At 40.7% G+C, this 25,340-nt stretch overlaps 1 protein-coding gene across 2 annotated transcripts; it reads left to right on the top strand.

The window, feature by feature from the left end:
• The first annotated feature begins 67 nt into the window (after positions 1 to 67).
• On the top strand, positions 68 to 22,036 carry CDKN3 (cyclin dependent kinase inhibitor 3). Of its 2 annotated transcripts, none has more exons than XM_003901807.3 (8): positions 68 to 273; positions 3,067 to 3,149; positions 4,621 to 4,676; positions 10,252 to 10,296; positions 13,022 to 13,244; positions 17,426 to 17,457; positions 19,696 to 19,799; positions 21,808 to 22,036. In XM_003901807.3, exons 1-8 carry the CDS (start codon positions 265 to 267, stop codon positions 21,892 to 21,894), a joined length of 639 nt encoding a protein of 212 aa, XP_003901856.1. In that variant the 5' UTR covers positions 68 to 264; the 3' UTR covers positions 21,895 to 22,036. The 2 variants fall into 2 exon arrangements, with proteins under 2 accessions (XP_003901856.1, XP_021796927.1); XM_021941235.2 differs by lacking the exon at positions 21,808 to 22,036 and adding an exon at positions 20,044 to 20,118.
• The last annotated feature ends 3,304 nt before the right edge of the window (positions 22,037 to 25,340 follow it).

Genomic DNA, 25,340 nt, shown 5'->3' with positions numbered 1-25,340 from the left:
ACGTCCCACAGGGCCCGCCTCCCGCGCGTCTTTCAAAGGTCTTCTAGGAACCAATCAGCGATTAGAGGCCGAGCCTTCGGCCATCCGAAGGAGGAGTAAGAAGCTAGGAGCGGATCTGATTGGTTGCTGGAAGACGCCGCGCCCACCTCACAGGAGGACAAACCAGTGAGCTAAGCGGAGGGGGCGCGGGCTCGGCCCGGACACCGGTGAGTCGCCGGCGCTGCAGAGAGAGGCGGCACTGGTCTCGACTTGGGGCGGCCAGCGATGAAGCCGGTGAGTCGGACGTGCTGGGGCTTGGAGGAGCGAGGCGGCAGGGACGCAAGCGGTCCCGGGGACCCGATCCTGGGCCGGAGGGCAGCCGTAGCCTGGTAGCACTGCGACTTGCGCCATAACCGTCCTGTGGGTCGGGGAGGTGACTTTGCCCCGCACGGGCACTAGAGACGAAGGAGCAGGGTCGGTGGCCGACGAAGGAAAGACGGACATTCGCTGTGCACCTGCTGTGGGCTGTCGCCTGTCCCCTGCGGGGTCTCATAAGCCTCCCAGCCAACGAAGGCCGAGCCTCGTTGTACCGAGGAAACCGAGCCGAGGAACTTGAGTGTCAGCGATGAGTGGGCGCGATACCCCAACCCCGAAGGGCGTCCGGCCGCTGCCCTGCGCCCACTGGGGAAACCATGAGTACGAATGCCACGCCGCGGCTTGTGGGCGACACCACCGCTGTCACCATGCCCCAGGGCCACTTGGCAATGCTGCCCTTTTCCCGTGACGTTCAGAATCACCGGGCCTGGGGAAGCAGAAACGTCCAGCTCTGTTAGGATGAATAAACCTGGTGAATGGGCCCCACATATTTGAAATATGAATCATTAAAGCTGCTTTAAAGAAAAAACAGATGCAGGCAAGACGCTGAAGATCCCCCACCTAACCCATATTTCCTACTGCCGGGGTTGACAACCTACTGGAAGCCTTTCCTTTGGGTGCAGTGTATTATAATACTTCAGATAGAGCCAAAGCAATAGAAATGCATAGCCTAGGGCTGGGTGGTGGCTCGCGCCTCTAATCCCAACACTTTGGGAGGCCAAGGCGGGCGGATCACTTGAGGCCAGGAGTTGGAGACCAGCCTGGCCAACACGGTGAAACCCATTCTCTACTAAAAATACAAAAATTAGCTGAGCGTGGTAGTGCACGCCTGTAGTCCCAGCTACTCAGGAGGCTGAGCCACGCGAATAGCTTGAACCCAAGAGGCAGAGGTTGCAGTGAGCTAATATCACGCCAGTGCCCTCCAGCCTGGGCAACAGAGCAAAACGCTGTCTCAAGAAAAAGAAAGAAAAAAATAAAATACATAGCCTAAATTGGCCGTCCTGTGATCTTCAGTACCAAGACCGTTGTAAAATACAGCTTCAGAGCTAGAAAGGCCATTAGGTGGTTACACTTGCTAATCCCTATGTTGCCATGTGGAGGGACATCAGCTGTCCTTCACTCCTGGCCTGTTTCTCCACCTGTCCCTATTGAGTTATCCGATCCCTGAGTTTGGAAGGAACCGAACACCAGTATCTCAACTTTTTCTTTCCTTCTCTCTTGGGAGCTACCTGCCTGCCTGCAGAAGGTGCTTTCTGGTCCACTCTCTGGCACACAGGAGCCCTAGACTGTCCATGGCCACCTGTGACTGGGTGGATACATTTGTCTAATTCTGGGTTGAACAAGGGGCAGGCGCATGTGGCAACAGCTTTAAGCTGCATACTCCATTTGATATACAGTAATAAAACTCCATTTCCTTATCTTTCAATTGGTTTCAACTAGGGAGTGAGAAAAGGGTATGGGTTTTGTTCTGTTCTGTTTTGTTTTTCTTTTTCTTTTTCTTTTGATTCTTTAAAATTTCAGCAGGGAGTATAGAAGTCTTCCATGTCAAAATGCTGCAGGATTAAGTTCCAACTGCTTAGATCAGCATACAAAGTCTGTCTCAATCTCTCTAGTCTAGTGATTCATAAAACTGGCAGGTTATTTCACGTACACCACCCCCACCAAACCACTAGGCGATGTGGGGATTGTTTTTTGAGAAAAGGGATGGGCAAAACTACTTCTTCATCTCCTCTACTCCATCTCTATTTTGATATCAGAGTTCCTCAATACAAGGGCCTTGGCTTACCTTCTTTCCTTTCTTTTTTTTTTTTTTTTTTTTTGACAGAGTCATGCCCTGTTGCCCAGGCTAGAGTGCAGGGGTGTGTTCCTGGCTCACTGCAACCGCTGCCTTCTGGGTTCAAGCGATTCTCCTGCCTCAGCCTCCTGAGTAGCTGGGATTATAAGCATGTGTCACCATGCCCAGTTAATTTTTATATTTTTGGTAGAGCCAGGTTTTGCCATGTTAGCCAGGCTGGTCTCAAACTCCTGACCTCAGGTGATCTGCCCGCCTTCTCCTCCCAGAGTGCTGAGATTTACAGGCATGAGCCACCACACGCTCCCTTTCCTATCTTCTTAAAAACCTGCTCTTCCTTCAAAACCCAGCTAAAGCATTTCCTCTGTGAATCCTTCTCCAGCTCCCTACATGGTCAGTCACTCTCTTCTCTGCTCCACAGTATATATTTCTGCTTCCATTTCAGCACTTACATAATACCTTTCTTCTGTAATCTATGCACACATCTATCTCTCCAGCCATACTGAAGGCAGGCTATTTATCTTATAGATCTTTTGCATCTCCAGTGCTTGGCAAATGAAGGTGGTCAAGAAATATTTGTGAATGAATAAATCTCCTCACTTTATAGTTGAGGAAAACTGAGATCCAGAATCAACTGAAGTAGCTTGTCAGAGAGTATCCAGTAAGTGGCAGAACCAAGATCAGAAGCCAGATGTCTTGGTTCCCAATCCAACTCTCTTTCCACTATGCAGTGCTGTAATTATTAATAGAAAGGTAAATAGCAGTCATTTATTACTAATATTGCTGATCTCGGTGATATTCTGGATTGATGACTGAATACATTGCAAATATGAATTCAGTGTGTGTTTAGACAAGGACTAGCTATCCTAAAACTACAGAAAAATTCTTTACAGTTATTTAACATAACATTTCTTTTGAAGCCTAGTTCAATACAAACAAGTGAGTTTGACTCATCAGACGAAGAGCCTATTGAAGATGAACAGACTCCAATTCAGATATCATGGTATGTTAGCATTTCTGATCAATGATGAGCTAAAGTCACAATCTACATCATAAATGTAAATTTAGTTACATCATAATCTTAGTAGAATGTAGTTCACATATTGAAAACATTAAGGGTTTATCCCCCTCTGATTATATAATTCTAATTGTTAATGGATCTTCTAACTCCATGATTCATTTACTGTCTATAATATAGAAAAAGACCCTTTTTTTTTTGGCCCTTCTTTATACGTTGAGAAAACCTTAGTAGAAGCAAGTAAGTAAGAAATAGAGGTAGGATTGAAATAATCTCCCATTTAGTACCAAAATCTACTTATTCTTTTATGACAAAAGAATAATATACCAAATATGAGATGAGATATTTAATCATTTCTCATTAAATCAAATCCTAGGTAATACTTAGAAGTAATGTCACAGTAATGCATCTATCAACAGACTGTTTAAGATAAAAGCCACATCAATGCAATAACAAAAAGTTTCTACATAAAATCAGCTGTTTAATCTTGGCAAGTGACTTATGGTTATACCAGATTCTCTACAATGAGCAATCAAATACTTTCTCTCATCACCGCAAATATAATAGTCTCTCTCCTTAAGAAAGCACCATCCCTACTGTCAGAAGAGAAAGACAGTCCTAAAGGTCTTTTGTCCTACCATCAAATAGCATTAAACCTTCCATTTTTACTTAAAACTCCCATTTAAACACAAAAATTCATCGAATTTTCAAAGTCAGGTGGTATTTAGATGATGCCTCCTGTTTTCCGTTAAATCATCTTCTGACATGCAGACAAGGTGAGCCTCTGTCCCTGAGTGCTGCAAACTGGGAATGTGATTTCTTGATGTTATTTCTTTTTAACCAAAAACCTGTGGTTTTCATCATATGAAATCATATCTGTTAAGGAAGTTCTACAAAAAAAAAATTTTTAATAGTAACGTAGAATAAATGCTGGGGAGAAAATTGTCAGTCATTTTCCAATTTATTTTCCTAAATCACTAATACAAATTATCTCAGGTAATATACCACAGGATAACATAAGTACACCATATACTACCTTTTGGCAATCTAGACATTATTATCTTTAAGGTAAATTTAAATTAACTTGGCTTTTTGTTTTCTTGTTTTTGTAGAGACAGGATTTCACCATGTTGCCCAGGCTGATCTCAAACTCCTAGGCTCAAACAGCCTGCCTGCCTTGGCCTCTCTAAGTGCTGGGATCATAGGCATGAGCCATTTGTCATTTTTAATACTTAAATAATAACAAACAAATAAGTCCCTGTTTTAAAACTTTGTCTTTCTATTTTTTGTGTGTGACCAACATATTGATATTTAACTATGAATTCTTATTTTGTGACTACTGTAAAACTTTAACACACCCTTATTTAGTGCAAGCACCCATATTGATTAAACTGAATTTCCATTTATAACTTTTTAAAAAACTTAACTAAACGTGATAAATTTTTCTACTTTTCAGGCTATCTTTGTCACGAGTGAATTGTTCTCAGTTTCTCGGTTTATGTGCTCTTCCAGGTGGGTAACACAATAATGGGCTTCCTCTCTCTACATATATATTTTTTAATTTATTTTTTATTGCAGTAGCTTTTGGGGGAACAGGTGGTGTTTGGTTACATGAATAAGTTCTTTAGTGGCGATTTCTGAAATTTTGGTGCACCCATCACCAGAGCAGTGTATAGTGTACCCAATGCGTAGTCTTTTATCCTTCATCCCCCTCCCACCTGTTCCCCTCCAGCCCCCAAAGTCCAATGTATCATTCTTATGCCTTTGTGTCCTCAAAGTTTACCTCCCACTTATGAGCGAGAACATGTGATGTTTGGTTTTCCATTCCTGAGTTACTTCACTTAGAATAATAGTCTCCAGTGGCTGGGTGCAGTCACTCACACCCATAATCCCAGCACTTTGGGAGGCCAAGGTGCCAGATCATGAGGTCAGAAGATCGAGACCATCCTGGAAACCATGGTGAAATCCCGTCTCTACTAAAAATACAAAAATTAGCTGGGCATGGTGGTGCATGCCTGTAGTCCCAGCTACTCGGGAGGCTGAGGCAAGAGAATTGCTTGAATCCAGGAGGCAGAGGTTGCAGTGAGCCAAGATCGCACCACTGCACTCCAGCCTGGCAATAGAGCAAGACTCTGTATCAAAAAAAAAAAAAAAAAAAAGAATAATAGTCTCCAGTTCCACCCAGGTTGCTGTGAATGCCATTTTGTTCCTTTTCATGGCTGAGTAGTATTCCATGGTGGGTGTGTGTGGGGGGGGTGTGTGTATATCTCACATTTTCTTTTTTTATTATACTTTACAACCCCACTTTTTGATGGGGGTCTTTGTTTTTTTCTTATAAATTTGTTTAAGTTCCTTGTAGATTCTGGATATTAGACCTTTGTCAGATGGCAAAAATTTTCTCCCATTCTGTAGGTTGCCTATTCACTCTGATGATAGTTTCTTTTGCTGTGCAGAAGCTCTTTCGTTTAATTAAATCCCATTTGTCAATTTTGGCTTTTGTTGCAATTGCTTTTGGTGTTTTAGTCATGAAGTCTTTGCCCATGCCTATGTGCTGAATGGTATTGCCTAGGTTTTCTTCTACGGTTTTTACAGTTTTAGGTCTTAGGTGTAAGTCTTTAATCCATCCTAAGTTAATTTGGATTTCTAGTTTTTTTTGCATAGAGGTGGTTATAGTATTCTCTGATGGTAGTTTGTATTTCTGTGGGATCAGTGGTGATATCCCCTTTATCGTTTTTTATTGTGTCTATTTGATTCTTCTCTCTTTTCTTCTTTATTAGTCTGGTTAGTGGTCTATGTATTTTGTTAATCTTTTCAAAAAAACCAGCTCCTGGATTCATTGATTTTTTTGAAGGGTTTTTTATGTCTCTATCTCCTTCAGTTCTGCTCTGATCTTAGTTATTTCCTTTCTTTTTTTCTTTTTTTTTTTCTTAAGGCAGAGTCTTGCTCTGTCACCCAGGCTGGAGTGCAATGGCACGATCTCGGCTCACTGCAAGCTCCGCCTCCCGGGTTTATGCCATTCTCCTGCTTCAGCCTCCCTAGTAGCTGGGACTACAGGCACCCACCACCACACTGGCTAATTTTTTTGTATTTTTAGTAGAGACGGGGTTTCACCGTGTTAGCCAGGATGGTCTTGATCTCCTGACCTTGTGATCCACCCACCTTGGCCTTCCAAGATGCTGGGATTACAGACGTGAGCCACCACGCCCAGCCTGATCTTAGTTATTTCTTGTCTTCTGCTAGCTTTTGAATTTGTTTGCTCTTTCTTCTCTAGTTCTTTCAATTGTGATGTTAGGGTGTCGATTTTAGATCTTTCCTGCTTTCTCATGTGGGCATTTAGTGCTATAAATTTCCCTCTAAACACTGCTTTAGCTGTGGCCCAGAGATTCTGGTACATTGTGTCTCTGTTCTCATTGGTTTCAAATAACTTCTTTTTTTACTGCCTTAATTTACCCAGTAGTCATTCAGGAACAGGTTGTTCAGTTTCCATGTAGTTGTGCGGTTTTGAGTGAGTTTCTTAATCCTGAATTCTAATTTGATTTCACTGTGGTCTGAGGGACTGTTTGTTATGATTTCTGTTCTTTTGCATTTGCTGAGTAGAGTTTTACTTCCAATTATGTGGTCAATTTTAGAATAAGTGCGATGTGGTGCTGAGAAGAATGTATATTCTGATGATTTGGAGTGGAGAGTTCTGTAGATGTTAATTAGTTCTGCTTGGTCCAGGGCTGAGTTCAAGTCCTGGATATGGTTGCTAATTTTCTGTCTCATTGATCTGCCTAATATTGACAGTGGGGTGTTAAAGTCTCCCACTATTATTGTGTGGGAGTCTAAGTCTCTTTGTAGGTCTCTAAGAACTTGCTTTATGAATCTGGGTGCTCTTATATTGGGTGTGTATGTATTTAGGATAGTTAGCTCTTTTTTTGCATTGATCCCTTTACCATTACATAATCCCCTTCTTTGTCTTTTTTTATCTTTGTTGGTTTAAAGTCTGTTTTATCAGAGACTAGGATTGCAATCCTTGCTTTTTTTTGCTTTCCATTGTTTGGTAAATATTTCTCCATCCCTTTATTTTGAGCCTATGTGTTTGCATGTGAGATGGGTCTCCTGAATATAGCACACCAATGGGTCTTGACTCTTTATCCAATTTGCCAATCTGTGTCTTTTAATTGGGGCATTTAGCCCATTTACATTTAAGGTCAATATTGTTATGTGTGAATTTGATCCTGTCATTATGGTGCTAGCTGGTTATTTTGCCCATTAGTTGATGCAGTTTCTTCATAGCGTCGATGGTCTTTACAATTTGGTATGTTTTTGCAGTGGCTCATACCAGTTGTTCCTTTCCAGGTTTAGCGCTTCCTTCAGGAGCTCTTGTAAGACAGGCCTGGTAGAGACAAAATCCATCAGCATTTGCTTGTCTGTACAGGATTTTATTTCTCCTTCACTTAGGAAACTTAGTTTGACTAAGTTTCTGGGTTGAAAATTATTTTCTTTAAGAATGTTGAATATTGGCCCCCGCTCTATTCTGGTTTGTAGGGTTTCTGCAGAGAGAGCCGCTGTTAGTCTGATGGGCTTCCCTTTGTGGGTAACCAGATCTTTCTCTCTGGCTGCCCCTAACATTTTTTCCTTCATTTCAACCTTGGTGAATCTGATGATTATGTGCATTGGGGTTGCTCTTCTCGTGGAGTATCTTTGTGGTGTTCTCTATATTTCCTGAATTTGAATGTCAGCCTGTCTTTCTAGGTTGGGGAAGCTCTCCTGGATAATATCCTGAAGTGTGTTTTCCAACTTGGTTCCATTCTTCCCGTCACTTTCAGGTACACCAATCAAACATAGGTTTGGTTGTTTCACATAGTCCCATATTTTTGGAGGCCTTGTTCATTCCTTTTAATTCCTTTCTCTCTAATCTTGTCTTCACACTTTATTTCATTAAGTTGATCTCCAGTATTTGATATCCTTTCTTCCACTTGATCGATTCTGCTATTGATGCTTGTGTATGCGTCACGAAGTTCTCGTGCTGTGTTTTTCAGCTCCATCAGGTCGTTTATGTTCTTCTCTAAACTGGTTATTCTAGTTAGCAGTTCCTCTAACCTTTTATCAAGGTTCTTAACTTCCTTGCATTGGGTTAGAACATGCTCCTTTAGCTTGGAGGAGTTTGTTATTACCCACCTTCTGAAGCCTACTTCTGTCAATTCGTCAAACTCATTCTCTGTCCAGTTTTGTTCCCTTGCTGGCGAGGAGTTGTGATCCTTTGGAGGAGAAGAGGCGTTCTGGTTTTTGGAATTTTCAGCCTTTTTGCACTGGTTTTTCCTCATCTTTGTGGATTTATCTACCTTTGGTCTTTGATGTTGGTGACTTTTGGATGGGGTTTCTGTGTGGGCGTGTGAGCGTCCTTTTTGTTGATATTGATGCTATTGCTTTCTGTTTGTTAGTCAGGCCCCTCTGCTGCAGGTCTGCTGGAATTTGCTGGAGATCCACTCTAGACCCTGTTTGCGTGGGTATCACCAGCGGAGGCTGCAGAACAGCAAAGATTGCTGCCTGCTCCTTCCTCTGGAAGTTTCATCCCAGAGGGGCACCTGCCAGATGCCAGCTGGAGCTCTCCTGTTCTCCTGTACGAGGTGTCTGTCAACCCCTGCTGGGAGGTGTCTCCCCGTTAGGAGGCATGGGGTTCAGGGGCCCACTTGAGGAGGCAGTCTGTCCCTTAACAAAGCTTGAGCACTGTGCTGGGAGATCTGTTGCTCTCTTTGGAGCCAGCAAGGCAGGAATGTTTAAGTCTGCTGAAGCTGTGTCCACAGCCATCCCTTTCCCCAACTGCTCTCTCCTAGGGAGATGGGAGTTTATCTATAAGCTCCTGACTGGGGCTGCTGCCTTTCTTTCAGAGATGCCCTGCCCAGAGTGGAGGAATCTAGAGAGGCAGTCTGGCTACAGCAGCTTTTCTGCACTGTGGTGGGTTCTGCACCCAGTTCGAACTTCCAGCTGGCTTTGTTTACACTGTGAGGGGAAAACCACCTACTCAAGCCTCAATAATGGTGGACACCCCTCTCCCCACCAAGCTTGAGCATCCCAGGTTGACTTCAGACTGCTGTGCTGGCAGCGAGAATTTCAAGCCAGTGGATCTTAGCTTGTTGGGCTCCGTTGGGGATGGGATCCACTGAGCAAGACCACTCGGGTCCCTGGCTTCAGCCCTCTTTCCAGGGGAGTGAATGGTTCTGTATCGCTGGCATTCCAGGTACCACTCAGTTGGAAATGCAGAAATCACCCATCTTCTTTCTGCATTGGTCTCACTGGGAGCTGCAGACCAGAGCTGTTCCTATTCAGCCATCTTGCCCAGGAATCCCATATTTTCTTTATCCATTCATTGATTGATGGGCATTTGCGCTAGTTTTACATGTTTGCAATTGCAAATTATGTTGCTATAAACATGTGTGTGCAGGTATCTTTTTCATATAATGACTTCTTTTCCTCTGGGTATATACCTACTAGTAGGATTGTTGGTCAAATGGTAGATCTACTTTTAGTTCTTTAAGGCATCTCCACACTGTTTTCCATAATGGTTGTACTAATTTACATTCCCACCAGCAGTGTAAAAGTGTTCCCTTTTCACCATATCTGTGCCAACAATATACTTAGAACAAGTATTTGGTCAACTAACATATCATTCTCTGTACTGGGTAATAAGTAAATTTCACAGACCGTCAGCACTGGGGAACACACTTTGCGAAGCCCTCACGGTGGACTATAGTTAAAGGAACACAGATCTACCTTTCACCCCTTCCAGATCTATAGTCATAGCCCCACAGTTGTGCTTTGCCAATCTTAATAAAGCTTATAGCCTGGGGTACAAATAAGGCTGAGGACTACAACCAGGTACTTGTTACAGAAGAAACATAGAATACAGAATCCTTGATTAGGATGAATCCCTTTGATTATATTCCTAGAAATATCAGAAATTGAAATTCATATTCAAAATATAATTGAAACATATAAATGATTTTGTGAAATGACTTTATAAAGTAGCTATATAAGTATTTAAACATACCTGTTACATATGACCAAAAACTGACTTTTTTACTTGCTTTATTATTACTTATAGGTTGTAAATTTAAAGATGTTAGAAGAAATGTCCAAAAAGATACAGGTAGGTATAATATCACACAACCACACTAATGGGTTTTTTAAATAAATAGCACTGAAAATCTCTCTCTCAAAAAGAACAAATCATAGTTTATTTTTAATACAACAATAAATTTTCAGTATTTTGTGAAGTTTCAAACTATAGACTTATTCTGATACGTAAAGAGGTATTTGTGAAGACCATCATTTACCTAACCATGGAGTTGCTTTTCACTGATTGTTGTAGTTGTATTATACATATAAACTACATTTGAGGTTAGAATGTAGAAGTTGGCAGGAAAAAAAGTATGTAAATAGAAAACTGACATATTGCTCTTCCCAGGTCTTTACTGTTCCTTGCAGACTTGACTGTGGTAGTAGAAATTAAGCATGAGCTGGGAACTCCAAGTTAGCAGTGAAATTGTGAATCCTGTATGGAAAATTTTGAGATCCAGCATCTAGATGGAAAAGACAGAATGGGAACTGGTTGTTGCATGATCAAAGATGTTCATACCATTATAGCCACAGTCTAATAATCCTCATAATCTTCCCCAGTTTGGAATTTACATATTGCATGATACTAACAAATGTGAATTTTCAAAAGATTTTATTCTGATTGGCCTGGAATGTCTCAAACCTACTAGTCCTACCAATGTCCTTATAGTATGGCAAATTAAAATGTATATATTGCTTGATTCTGACCAGTATAGATTTTTTTAATCTTAAAACCTTTTCCTGGTTATTCTGGAACATCAGTTTGCTAATGTACTTTTAAAAATTTATTCCTGGCCAGGTGCATTGGTTCCACACCTGTAATCCCAGCACTTTGGTAGGCTGAGGCAGGTAGATCGCTTGAACTCAGGAGTTCGAGGACAGCCTGGGCAACAAGGCAAAACCCTGTCTATGCAAAAAATACAAAAATTAACTGGGCATGATGGCACGTGCCTGTAGTCCCGGCAACTTGGGAGGCCGAGGTGGGAGGATCACTTGAGCCCGGGATGTCAAAGCCGCAATGAGCTGAGATGGTGCCAAGATGACAAGGTCTTGCTCTGTCACCCAGGCTGGAGTGCAGTGGGCTGAGATTACATTACTGCACTCCAACCTGGTGGCAGAGCAAGACCCTTCCTCAAAAAAAAAAAAAAAAAAAAGTATTCCTTACCTACCAAAAAAAGACTTAAAGATGCTAATAGATAGTTGACCCTTGTAGCATTTATAAAAATTTTCTGCTTTAGACACACCCAGCCATGCTAGGAAATTTCCGTTTGGAGAACATTTAGGTCATAAGCAAAATATATGTAATTTAAATCATTGGTTCAAAGTCTGTCTTGTACATTTTGGAATGTCATATTCATTTAGCATTTTCTATAAAACCAGTTTCCAATTTTTTTTCTAAAAACTTTTTTTTTTCTGCAATGAAATCTTAAATGGAACCCAGTACATAAAACAGGTCAATTTGTTTGATTGGAGACCTAGAATCTCCCCGCAGCAGTTCCTGAGACACCTTCCTAGACCTTTCTCAGAAAGCTGGAAAATCACTGGATAATAAAAATTACCAAATGTGTACAAGAGGCAAATAGATGTACAGTACTATACATCTCAGGGATTAGTTCATGAGAAGGTGCTTTGTACTTAAATAGCTAAATGTCCTTGGATTTAAGGGGCAGGGAGAGGGCTGGAGTTGGGGGCACTTAGATCAGCCAGAGTTACTTATTTTAAACCAAATCCTCTTTAGTTAATATTGCCATAAAGAAGTCCCAGTGTATAGAATGCCTATAGTGTTCATATCATTATAATTAAAAGAGCTAGGTCACATAAGTTTAATACAGGTAATGTTTTATTTTCTGGCGACCTAGTCTATAAAATTAAATACTCAAGGATGTGTTCCAGTGTAGATACGAGGGAGAATACTAGCACTCTGACACCATGGCCATGCTGGAGATTTTATATACAATACTCAGAGTCAAGCAAACAGCTAAGTGATTAAATAACAGACATGGTTGATTTTGTGAGAAAAAGAAAAAAAGTACTATCATTCCTTAATTGAACATAGATCTATCATTCCTTAATTGAACATAGATCTATCATTCCTTAATTGATAGCACTTTTTTTCTTTTTCTCACAAAATCAACCATTTTTGCTACTCAATTTTAAGTGTTTTAAGAGTTATTTTATGCCGGGCGTGGTGGCTCATGCTTGTAATCCCAGCACTTTGGGAGGCTGCGGTGGGCGGATCACCTGAGGTCGGGAGTTCAAGACCAGCCTAACATGGTGAAACCCCATCTCTACTAAAAATACAAAATTAGCCAGATGTGGTGCCACATGCCTGTAATCCCAGCTACTTGGGAGGCTGAGGCAGGAGAATCACTTGAACCTGGGAGGCAGAGGTTGCAGTGATCCAAGATCGTGCCATTGCACTCTAGCCTGGTGACAGAGCGAGACTCTGTCTCAAAAAAACAAAAAAGAAAAAAAGAGTTATTTTAAAGCAGTATTTATTGCAAAAAAAATTTTTTTTGCAAGAACAGCAATTGACTTATTTTGCAATTCAGTAAAAGGCATTTTGACTTGTAAAATGAGGTTTAATTCTAGTCATCTTTTGATTCAGACATATCAATAGGCACTTCAGATTTATAGATTGTCATTTGGTATTAGTTTGGCTTAAGAAACTTAACTTCATATTCTCCCTCTTGATGGTATTTAAATGTGCGGTGTTTTCTATGTGTGTGTGTCTGTGTATCCTGGTCTATTGGCAGAAGAACTAAAGAGCTGTGGTATACAAGACATATTTGTTTTCTGCACCAGAGGGGAACTGTCAAAATATAGAGTCCCAAACCTTCTGGATCTCTACCAGCAATGTGGAATTATCACCCATCATCATCCAATCGCAGATGGAGGGACTCCTGACATAGCCAGCTGCTGTGAAATAATGGAAGAGCTTACAATCTGCCTTAAAAATTACCGGAAAACCTTAATACAGTACGTTCTCCTTTTCTCCATATACTACGGGAGAAATGTCACAGTCAAAATGATTTCTGGAATCATGGTAGCCCTATTCAGTTATTACCTACTTCCTAGTTCGTTGTAAGGATTAAAAGGTAATAATGCACTAGAAAAGCACTGGCACAATGTCTGGTACAGGGTAAGTAGTCAAATATGTGCTGTTATTACTTTTCAAGAGTAGGGACAATAAATGAGTAGATTTAGAAATTATTAGAACAAGGTTACAAGCTTTGTTTTTATTTCTTTCCTTTAGTCTTAGACCTTTAGTGGCAATTTTGGGACCCTCCTTTCCCCTCCTCACCATCACCACCTCACTTACTAGCTTTTCAATTGCTTAGTTGCTTTCAACAGCAAGAAAATCAACTTTTTGGCCAGGTGCAGTGGCTCGCGCCTGTAATCCCGGCATTTTGGGAGGCTATTGTGGTGGATCACTTGAGCTCAGGAGTTCGAGACCAGCCTGGGCAACATGGCAAAACCCCATCTCTGCAAAAAATATACAAAAGAACATGCCAGGCATGGTGGTACGTGCCTGTAGTCCCAGCTACTCAGGAGGCTGAGGTGGGGGCACTGCTTGAGCCTGGGAGACAGAGGTTGCAGTGAGCCAAGATGACGGTACTGCACTCCAGCCTGGGTGACAGGGAGAACCCATCTAAAAAAAAAAAAAAAAAAGAATAAAGTCGATTTTTTCAAAATTAGCTACCAAAAAAGTTATCTGTAAGCAACAAGCAATCCTAAAAATATGACTTGAAAATTACATTTGATGATATGACTCTGCTAACAGATTGAAAGACGGCCTCTCATTGTGTGTCAGTGGCTATAAAAACACAAGCCGCTGGTGTGAAAGTTTAAAACAAAATAGGTTAAGGAAAGGGGACAAAATGAGGAAGAAAGAAAAGCAGCTTGGAGGAAGGCCAGAGAGAGTGGCAGTGGGCAGTAGATACTAGCATGGCAAAGATTCAAAGGGGCGATGTGGGTAATAAACAAGAAATGCTCTGCCAGAAGTGAAACACACAAAGCAACAGAGAGCCAGCCATGGGGAGGAAACTGGCCTTTGCTGTGCATAATGTACGTTTCATAGTCTAATAACCTGCTTAATCCTTTCTGGAATAAGGTAGGGTATTAAATAGTTTACAACCTCAAAAGCCCTAAGGTCCTTAAGGGCATTGCTTTGAGCTAGAAGTATAGAAATTACATCAAATAGCCATGAGATTCTCAGGGCACCTAGTGATAGGACAAGCCCAGCTAACGTCTCCCCTTAAACCTGTAGCCCAGGGGCCTTGTGCCAACAGCGCCAGTTCTGAAGGCAAACCAACTAGTATGAGGGTCTTTGGAGACACACACCTGTTTGTGGCCAAACTGAACTCTGACATACAGAGAAATACAGTTTGCAGAATATGCAGTAAAGAACTAGAAGCCATTCTACATCCTATTGTTTCCCATCTTCCTCTATGGAAAAGCATAGTCACTTATCCAGTACTAATTATAAAAGCTAAATTTCAAATAGATCCAGTTGTTGATGTGAAAGGTGCTGATACATATACGTAAAGTAGCATTAGATAGTTAAATGTAGCTGGGGAAAAATATTTTCCAATATATGGCCCTATTTTTCAAACCATTTTGAGATTTTTTTTTTTTTTTCAAATAAATTTTTGAAAGCTGCCTTTACTGAAAAGTTTCCAGAAATCAAACTAGCTCTGTTTAGCAAAGTGAAGCTTAACAAATTCTACTCTAGCTGGTTCTGGCAACCCAAATGCTCTGATGTTTGTGCAGACTACAAACAGGATAGACAGTAGATGGGTGACTTCGCATATGCTGAATGTTTCAGTCTCCCATAAAATAAAGCATCTGACAACTGGAATTTTTCATCATCCTAGAGCTTTCAAAGGTGTCCCATAGTGACTAGTTTATTTCCTATCCATTCTGCCATCTTTGAGGACCCACACTTCTAGACAGCTATAGTGCTTATCCTTCAGCAACAGGGTCTGGTAAACCTTTTTCACTGTCCTGTTGTCTACCAGTGCCATCTCACTGGTTCTGCCTGGACATTTGCAGCCCTTTATAAATCGGTGAACAACACTGCTTTCCTACTGTATTTTGTAGTTTCCTGGGGCTATTGTAACAAAGTACCACAAACCGGGTAGCTGAAAACAACAGAAATTTCTTTTTTCCCATTTCTAGAGGATGTAAGTCCAAAATTAAGATGAGAGCAGAGCCGTGCCCCCTGAGACTGAGAGTCCTTCCATGCCTCTTCCTAGCTTCTGGTGGTGGCTGTCAATCCGTGGCAGGCCTTGGCTTGCAGCCGAATCCCTCCAGTCTGCCTCTGTTGTCACATGATTCCTTGTGTGTCTGTCTTTGCATGGTGTTGTCCTCTTGTAGGGACACTAGTCATCTAGGATGAGGGCCCACTCTAATTTATCTTAATTTGAATATACCTGCAAAGATTCTAATTCTGAATAAAGTCCCACTCATAGGTACAGGATAAGGACTTCAGCATGTCTTTTAGGGGGACATAATTCAACCAGTAACACCTACCACGTACCACACGCTGAGACTACCAAAGGAGGCACAGTCCCCACCTTCGAGGAACCTGTAACTGACAACACTACCACTGAAGTGCAGTAAGACAAGAGGCGGCACACAGGAGAATGATCCTTTCTGTAGGAGCACAAAGGCATTTTAGGAAATGAAATTTGAGGTTTTAAAAGATAAGTAGGAGTTCATCAAATAGAAGAAAAAAGATGAAAATAGCAAAAGGTATAAAATAGTATTAATCTTGCAAAAAGACACTGAAGTGTTCTATCTCAATTTTTTTTTTTTTTAAATAAGACAGTTGTCTCTGTCACTCAGGCTGGAGTGCAGTGGCACTGTCATAGCTCACTGTAGCCTTGAACTCCCAGGCTCAAGCGATCCTCCCACCTCAGGCTCCCGAGTAGCTAGGACTACAGGTGTGTGCCACCATGCCAGGCCTTTTTTTTTTTTTTTTTTAATAGAGACAGGGTCTCGCTTTGTTGCCAAAGCTGGTCTTGAACTACTGGACTCAAGCAGTCCTCCCACCTTGGCCTCCCAAAGTGCTGGGATTATAGGCCTGAGCCATTATGCCCAGCCTCTACCTTTATATGGTAGATCCAGATCTCTGAAACAGGCCTATGTCTGGAACACTTTGTAGAAAGCAAGTTCACGAGTAAGGCTAGGGGTCAGTACCTATTTGGTCCTCTATTTCACATCCTAAAGCAAGATATTTATCTACAGCTTTACCTACAATACAATACAATACAATACAGTAATTGATGTCCTTAATGATAAGTCATCCACACTAATTTAGGTTCAGTATACCCTCTAAGTACATTAGGAAGCATGTAATACATTTTTTAGGATCTTTGAAAATGATTTAAATGAATAGTTTTGCTACTGAGGGTTAATCTCCATTTTTCTGGAAAATCTAGTTATACAAAACTGCTAATTTCTTCACAGTGCTAGATAACAGCAGCTAACGTTCATTTACTTCTTACTCTGCGCAAAGCTGTGTTCTAAGTCCTTGGCAAATGCTCACTCATTTGTGAGCCTCATTTAATCCTCACTCCGATGTACATACTATTGCTATCATCATTTTACAGGTGAAAAGGCTGAGTCCCAGAGAGATTAAATAACTTGCTTAGCTTTACACATGTAGTAAGTGGCAGAGCCAGGACTCAAGCCCAGGCAGTGGTGCTCCAGAGCCCATGCTCCAGACTTCAGTGATACCCTACCTCTGAACTCCTTTAGATACATGAACAGTTATTATCTACATAGCATTTGTCCGGTAACCACTCAGGTTTTGTTTAGACAGAGGAATAATCAAAATGACAGTTGGTAAAACGTCTGATTTCTATCTATTGGTAACATTCTCCATTTCTCAGATGTGGATCTTGGAGCCTAAAGAGGTCAATAAAAAGACTCTGCCTATCTTGATGTTTAGAGGTATTCAGAATTCCTCCCAACAAAGAAAGAAGCACACCTTGCTCTCAGTTGATTACATCAAAAATATTTATTAATCTTCCTGTGCCAAGACACTGTGCTAGGCATTAGAGTTGTAAATAGAAGGCAGAAAGAGCAAGTCTTTAGTTGTAACTAGGGATGGAATGAAATGTACAAACTTCAAAACTGTATTTCCCTTTCAGCTGCTATGGAGGACTTGGGAGATCTTGTCTTGGTAAGAAATATATTTCTATTATTTTTTTAACCTCCAAATAGACAAACTTCTCTTTCCAGACCATATGCTCATTTTGTATTAAAATGGAACCAACCACAATGTAAGTTTGCTAAGACTCAAAGGATGACTGACGGCCCTAACCATGGTGTTCCCTGGAAAGCTTGGCTGGGAGTGGGAGGTAGTTTCAGCATTGTTCTGGAGGATTCTGGCAAAACATCATTTACAAGTCTTAACACCTGCATTCTTATTTTTTAACATTTTTTGATGTTCTTCCTGTGTAGGTGTTATAATACAGTAACTTCCAAATAGTTTCCATGGGTAACTATTTACTAAAATACTGAAGTTACTATATGTTAATTTTAAAAATTTTTTTTTTTTTTTTTTTTTTTTGAGATGGAGTCTCGCTCTGTCGCCCAGGCTGGAGTGCAGTGGCCGGATCTCGGCTCACTGCAAGCTCCGCCTCCCGGGTTCACGCCATTCTCCTGCCTCAGCCTCCCGAGTAGCTGGGACCACAGGCGCCCGCCACCTCGCCCGGCTAGTTTTTTGTATTTCTTAATAGAGACGGGGTTTCACCGTGTTAGCCAGGATGGTCTCGATCTCCTGACCTCGTGATCCGCCCGTCTCGGCCTCCCAAAGTGCTGGGATTACAGGCTTGAGCCACCGCGCCCGGCCTAAAAAATTTTTTTAATGTACTAGGAAGAACAAAAAGAGTTCATGAAATGCCACACTGGAGTAGTTAGTTATTTTTTTTTAGTGTTGGATGACATTAAAATTGAAAGCTTTTGTGTTTCAAAAAATACTATAAAAAAGACAAGACAACCCATAGAATGGGAAAAATATATTTGCAATCTATATATTTAATAAGGGATTTATATCCAGAATATAAAAAGAACTCTTACAACTCAGTAATAAAAAGATAGGCCGGGCGTCGTGGCTTATGCCTGTAATCCCTGCACTTTGGGAGGCCAAGGCAGACAGATCACCTGAGTTCAGGAGTTTGAGAACAGGATGGACAACATGGTGAAACCCCATCTCTACAAGAAATACAAAAATTAGCCAGGCATAGTGGTGCATGCCTGTAGTCCCAGCTCCTGTGGGGCTGAGGCTGGAGGACTGCTTGGGCCCAGGAGGTCAAGGCACCAGTGAACCAAGTTTATGCCACTGCACTCCAGCCTAGATGACAAAGTGAGATCCTCTGTCTCTCAAAAAATAATAATAACAACAATAATAAACAAACAACATAATTGAAAAATGGGCAAAGTATCCGAATAAACCTTTTTTCAGGCAAGACACACATATAGTCAATAAGCACATGAAAAGATGCTCAGCATCATTAATCATCAGGAAATGCAAATCAGAACTACAGTGGATACCACTTGACACCCATTAGGAAGGGTATTATAAAAAACATGAAAAATAGCAAGTATTGGCAAGGATGTAGAGAAATTCGAACCCTCATACGCTGTTGGTGGGAATGTAAAATGGTCCAGCTGCTTTGGAAAATAGTCTGGCAGTAGTTCCTCAAACAGGTAAACATTAACATATGACCCAGCAATTTCACTCCAAAGTATATACTCACAAACTTGTATACAAATGTTTATAGCAGCATTAATCATAATAGCCAAAAAATGGAAACAGCCTAAAATGTCCATCAGTTGACAAATGGATAAAAACAATGTGGCATATCCATACAATGGAATATTATTTGATCATAAAAAGGAATTAAATACAGACATAAGCTACAATATGTATGAACCCTGAACACATTATGCTAAGAGAAGTCAGATACACACAAAAAAATATTGTATGTTTCCCTTTATGTGATTGCTCAGAATAGGGGCAGATCTACAAAGTAGACTAGTGGTTGCCTAGGGCAGGGGTTGATGGGGAATAGAGGATGATAGCAAAAGGGTACACTTCTTTCTGAGGTGATGAAATGCTTTAAAATTGACTGTGGTGATGGTTGCACAGGTCTGTGAATATACTAAAATCACTGAATGGATGAACACTTTAAATGGATGAAAGAATGAAGCCAGTGTTAAACTTTAATTCAACCATATGGTCATTTAAGATCATAATTTAACTGTCAAAAACACACACTAAAAGTCTCAGTCTTTTAATTCATTTGGAACAATTATACCAGTCTTCTGTATCAATAGAAGTCTTATTAAATATAAAATGCTCTACCTTGTCACTAATTATTTAGCAACATATTATTTTTCTGTCATGTTCCATTAGTAGCTGCTTGTCTCCTACTATACCTGTCTGACACAATATCACCAGAGCAAGCCATAGACAGCCTGCGAGACCTAAGAGGATCCGGGGCAATACAGACCATCAAGGTGAGGAGGTGGGCGGTGCTTGCTTGGTTGTGGTTGGGGTGGCTGTTACACATACAGATTCATATGTAACCAAAAGGGCAGTGAAATGAAAATCCAAAGCACTCATTATTCAAATGCCACTCCACTTGCTTATGCTTTTAGTTTTTAAAAATTTACATGTAAATTTAATCCAGGTAGTCTAAAAAAGCACACAGTATTTCAAACAAGATAATGGAAATTTGAACTTCTTGGTTTACTTTTCCAGGATCTACCTACTGCTCAGTTTTTACCCCAGTCAGTTTTGGGAATGGATCCTCTCACCTAGAACAATGAGATGGTTATTATTAATGTAAACTTGGTAGGTTCTTGGGTAGATTCTCGGCCAAAAAAATCTATGGAAGATCCTATTATATCACCAAAACATTTAATAAAGATAGCTAAATGACTATAATACAAAAAATGGAAAGCAGTGCTAATTATCCTTTGCGGTGGATAACTGGGGACATCTTCCACATGTACATTCCCCTAACACTTCAAAACACTGCACTAGCAATGCCAAGGATATTGTATTAATCATGTTACTGAAAAGATTCTGCAGATTTCACTTACATTCTGTAAAGCTAATGTGCCTTCCTTTTGGAAGCGTGCCCTCTCAGCATTAGAATCCACTCATCAGAGGAGTGGGCACCAAAGAATCCTGGCCGTTAGGCAGCTCCCTAGACTTGACAGCCCATCTTCCCAGGGTTAGAGTTCTAATCCAGTGTCATTAACAGTGAATTATCATAATTACTGATAAATGCACCAAGGAACCTGATTCTTAGGGCTTAAATAAGGTCATTAACGGGACAATCTATACAAGATCCACTCCACTGTACAGGTCTGAAACAGAGAACTCCCCTTATGTTAAAAACAAATGATACGGCCAGGGGGCGGTGGCTCATGCCTGTATCCTAGCACTTTGGGAGGCTGAGCTGGGTGGATCATTTAAGGCCAGGAGTTCGAGACCAGCCTGGCCAACATAACAAAACCTTGTCCCTAGGAAAAATATAAAAATTAGCCAGGGGTGGTTGTGTGTGCCTGTAGTCTGAGCTACTTGGGAGCCTGAGGCACAAGAATCGCTTGAACCGGGGAGGCAGAGGTTGCAGTGAGCCGAGATCACACCACTACACTCCAGACTGGGTGACAAAGCAAGACCCTTTCTCAAAAAAAAAAAAAAAAAAAATCAAATGATGCTTCAAATCCAAAAAGTTCATCTCCCTTCTTGAAAACAAAATACATGGCCATGGCCAGATGTATATATGAATATCCATATGTTTCACCTCTTTAACATTGCTGATAATTAAGCCCACATTACTACAGACTGTCAGTTTATCACCTCAGCATTCTGTGGCAAACAGGCTTGCTGGTGTTAGCAATGCAGTTTCCTCTTCTCAATAAGGGTATGAAATGAGATGATTGGCAGAGTAAGAATATCTTCTGGGAAGCTATTAAAACCCCAAATAAATTATTTAAGGCTTTTATTTTGCTTATCTGCTAAGATTAGTGATAGTTTGTTTTTAAAAAATATTGTCTATGAAAATTATTCCTAGTGGATTATGTCATCACAAAAAGCAGAAGACTAGGGCTTCTATAAATTAAGAAATGGGTTTTCTTACATATACCAGTCACTTGCTATAGAAAGTGCTCTGCCCTTACTTACCAGGGGGGGAAAACGTTAGCAAAAATAATGTCATTATGTATTTTTAAAATCTTATTTGGTCCTGTAAGAGAGAAAGGATTTTAGACTTATATCCATCTACATTTCATTTCACCTTCTGATTTTTAGAGACTTGTAGAACAATAGTTTTTCACACTAGTATATGGCTTTACTAAAAGATAAAACTTCCCCACCATACAAATGCTTCCTTACCCAAAAAGATATAGAATTGTGCTTAGCAAGTATTTTTTATTCCTGATACCTGCTAGTATTGTGCCCACACTGATAACTAGTTTTCCACAGTGTATTCCCATGTATCTTTACTTTTTTCAGCAATACAATTATCTTCATGAGTTTCGGGACAAATTAGCTGCACATCTATCATCAAGAGATTCACAATCAAGATCTGTATCAAGATAAAGAATTTCAAATAGCATTTATATGACCGTGTCTGAAATGTCAGAGTTCTCTAGCATCATTTGCATTGAAATGAAACCACTAGTGTTATCAACTTGAATGTAAATGTACATGTGCAGATATTCCTAAAGTTTTATTGACAAAACTCATTGTGTCTTTCATTTCTTATAGGAACAGGAAAATTGGGATAGGAAAATTGGTATGCAATTTTCCTTTTAGAAATGAACTGGTTGTTCTGGTGTACTTTACCTGGAGGTAATGCTGAAAACGTACATATGGAAAAATATTTGACTGCCTATTTTTAATACTTAGTACTTCATTTTTACTTCATTTTACTGTTTGTAACCACTGGGTAGCATATGACAAAGTAATAAGTAAGAAAATTGGTATGAGTGCCCAAACTTACTTTTAAATAATGTCCCCCTCCCTCTCTATTCCTCCCAAAACTTCTGCTTTTTACTTCATAGACCTACAGCATTGAAAAGGATCCTGTGAGTCTTCCAGTCGCCCCCTCCCAGTACTGGATCAGCCCCAAGAGTGTTTGTTTATTCACTATCTGCAGGAACATTTTCAGAGATGAGGAATTCACTGGTTCAAACGGCCACTCCACTTTTTTTCCACCCTAGGAACTATATGGAATGAGATTAATCCTTTCACATTTATTTCATAAAGAACTTAGCTACAGATTAACAATTTCCAACTCTCTCACTCCTTCACTTCCCCCTATACTATTAAACAGCTTTTTTCATCTTTAAATTCAACTTTGAGTTACCCAAAACAGTCATTTGGGCTGTAGACAAGGGTCACACACAATGTGTCAAACAGACACACCTGTTTGAACAGTCAGTCAGTGGTTTCAGTAGGGCTTACAGTAGTCACATGGCTCTCTTGGCTACTGGTAATTAGAAGCGTGAACTCATGGCCATTTGGCAATGACCACCAGGTTGCAGACTCATAGGCACTTCCACAAAAGACAAAGTTTCACCACATCAAAATTTCATTTTTAAATAATTATTCAATGACCGGCTGGGCGTGGTGGCTCACGCCTGTAATCCCAGCACTTTGGGAGACCGAGGTGAGCGAATCGCTTGAGGTCAGGGGTTTGAGACCAGCCTGGCCAACATGACAAAACCCCATCTCTACTAAAAATACAAAAATTAGCCAGGCATGGTGGTGCACGCCTGTAATCCCAGCTACTGGGGAGGCTGCAGCAGGAAAATCACTTGAACCCGGGGCAGGCGGGGGCGGGGCGCAGAGGTTGCAGTCAGCCGAGATCACGCCACTGCACTCCAGCCTGGGCGACAGAGCAAGACTCCATCTCAAAAAAAAAAAAAAATCATACAATGACTAAACGTCTTATTTTGTCTCACACTACTCTTCTTGCTGCAGATGAACTGCTTGAATTTCATTACAAAATACTGCAAAACAATTACCAGCCCTGTTTGGAAATTTCAGAGCACTAGTATGTATTGTAATATAAAATCAATATATTAATATAGTCATCCCTCGGTATCCTCAGAGGATTGGACCCCCCACCCCACCCCCAACAGCAAAATCCATGGACGCTCAAGTCCCTGATAGAAAATGGCATAGTATTTGTATACTTTAAATCATCTCCAGTTACTTATAATACCTAATATAATGTAAATGATGTGTAGTTATTATACTGTATTGGTTTTATTTGTAGTATTTTTTATTTTTCAAATATTTTTAATCTGCAGTTGAGTCAGCGGATTTAGAACCCATAGATACAGACGACCGACTGTACTTTTATACATACGCTGCTTCTAGAACTTAACATTTTATGAGAATACTCAGGAAGGTAGGAGGATCGCATATCCCAGCAGGATCTAAATGGTTAACCTAGGGATTTCATTTTCTCATATAATTAATACCAAAAGTTATATAGCAAGAAAGGTTTTTTTTTGAGACGGAGTCTCACTCTGTCGCCCAGCCTGGAGTGCAGTGGCGCAATCTCGGCTCACTGCAACCGCCGCCTCTGGGGTTCAGGCAATTTTCCTGCCTCTCCCAAGTAGCTGGGACTACAGGCGCCCGCCACCATGCCCGGCTAATTTTTTTTTTTGTATTTTTAGTAGAGGCGGGGTTTCACTGTGTTAGCCAGGATGGTCTCAATCTCCTGACCTCCTGATCTGCCCGCCCCGGCCTCCCAAAGTGCTGGGATTACAGGTGTGGGCCCCTGTGCCCGGCCCAAGAAAGGCATTTTTTTTAAGTACACGCTGTAATAGATTGGCCTTCTTCATGATTTTTGTATTATAACCATATACAATTTAAAAATCACAATTTCTATTAAACTTTAGATAGTCATTGATATTTACATTAGCCAATCTTTTACCGACAGTCCCCAATCTACAATGGTTCAACTTAGGATTTCTCAACCTTACAATCATGTGAAAGAAATATGTATTCAGTAGAAACTGTAGTTCAAGTATTCATACAACCATTCTGTTTTCACTTTCAGTACAGTACAATGTTTGAGACATTCAACACATTATTATATTGGCTTTGTGTTATTTTGCCCAACTGTAGGCTGACGTAAATGTTATGACTATGTTTAAGGTGGCTAAGCTATGATGCTTGATAGTTTAGGTGTAGTAAATGCATTTGTGACTTACATTTTCAACTTACGATGTCCAGAGATAATTCCATTGTAAATTGAGAAGCATATATATTATCATTCTCTCAACAAAAATACATAGCTTATTCATGAATACTTAGGAAAATGGAGAGAAAATATTGGCATGGATTAATCAAATACTTTAATAATCAACTGAAATTTCAGAGTATTTGCATCTCTCAATTCCCACGGCAAGGGCTATTTAAGCCTCTACATTTACAAAGCTTCAGTAGACCAGGCACAGTGGCTCATGTCTGTAATCCCAGCACTTATGGGAGGCTGAGGCAGGCAAATCGCTTGACCTCAGGAGTTCGAGAGCAGCCTAGGCAACATGATGAAACCCTGTCTCTACTAAAAGTACAAAAATTAACCGGGTGTGATGGTATGCATCTGTGGTCCCAGCTACTTGGGAGGCTAAGGTGGGAGGATCACTTGAGCCCAGGGAGGTAGAGGCTACAGTGAGCCATGATAACACCACTGCACTCTAGCCTGGACAACAGTGAGACCCTGTCTCAAACAAAAATCAAAAAATTTTTTAAAATGCTTGACTAAACTACTTTAATACTAACTATAAGGGAAAACATCAACTATTCTATAACAGAGAAACATGAGATGTCAATTACTAAAATATAATTGTCCAGTTAAATATTCTAGTATTCCAGGGAAAAGTATTTTCTCTACCTCACCTGTGGGATAGTCCCCAAAACAATGAGCAAAGAGGGCGGAGAGAGAATCAGAGTCCTGGTCATACACAAACTAGCGGCATTTGAAATTAACACACAGACTCAGCAATTATGCATAAACTACACAAGGA

Source organism: Papio anubis, chromosome 7 (assembly GCF_008728515.1).
Source record: "Papio anubis isolate 15944 chromosome 7, Panubis1.0, whole genome shotgun sequence".
Lineage (NCBI taxonomy): Eukaryota > Metazoa > Chordata > Mammalia > Primates > Cercopithecidae > Papio > Papio anubis.
This window is presented reverse-complemented; position numbering and strand designations above follow the sequence as displayed.

Coding starts and splice junctions, on each gene's coding strand:
- CDKN3 (XM_003901807.3), top strand. Junction 13,245..17,425: donor TACCGGAAAACCTTAATACA/GTACGTTCTCCT, acceptor TTTCCCTTTCAG/CTGCTATGGAGGACTTGGGA. Junction 17,458..19,695: donor ACTTGGGAGATCTTGTCTTG/GTAAGAAATATA, acceptor ATGTTCCATTAG/TAGCTGCTTGTCTCCTACTA.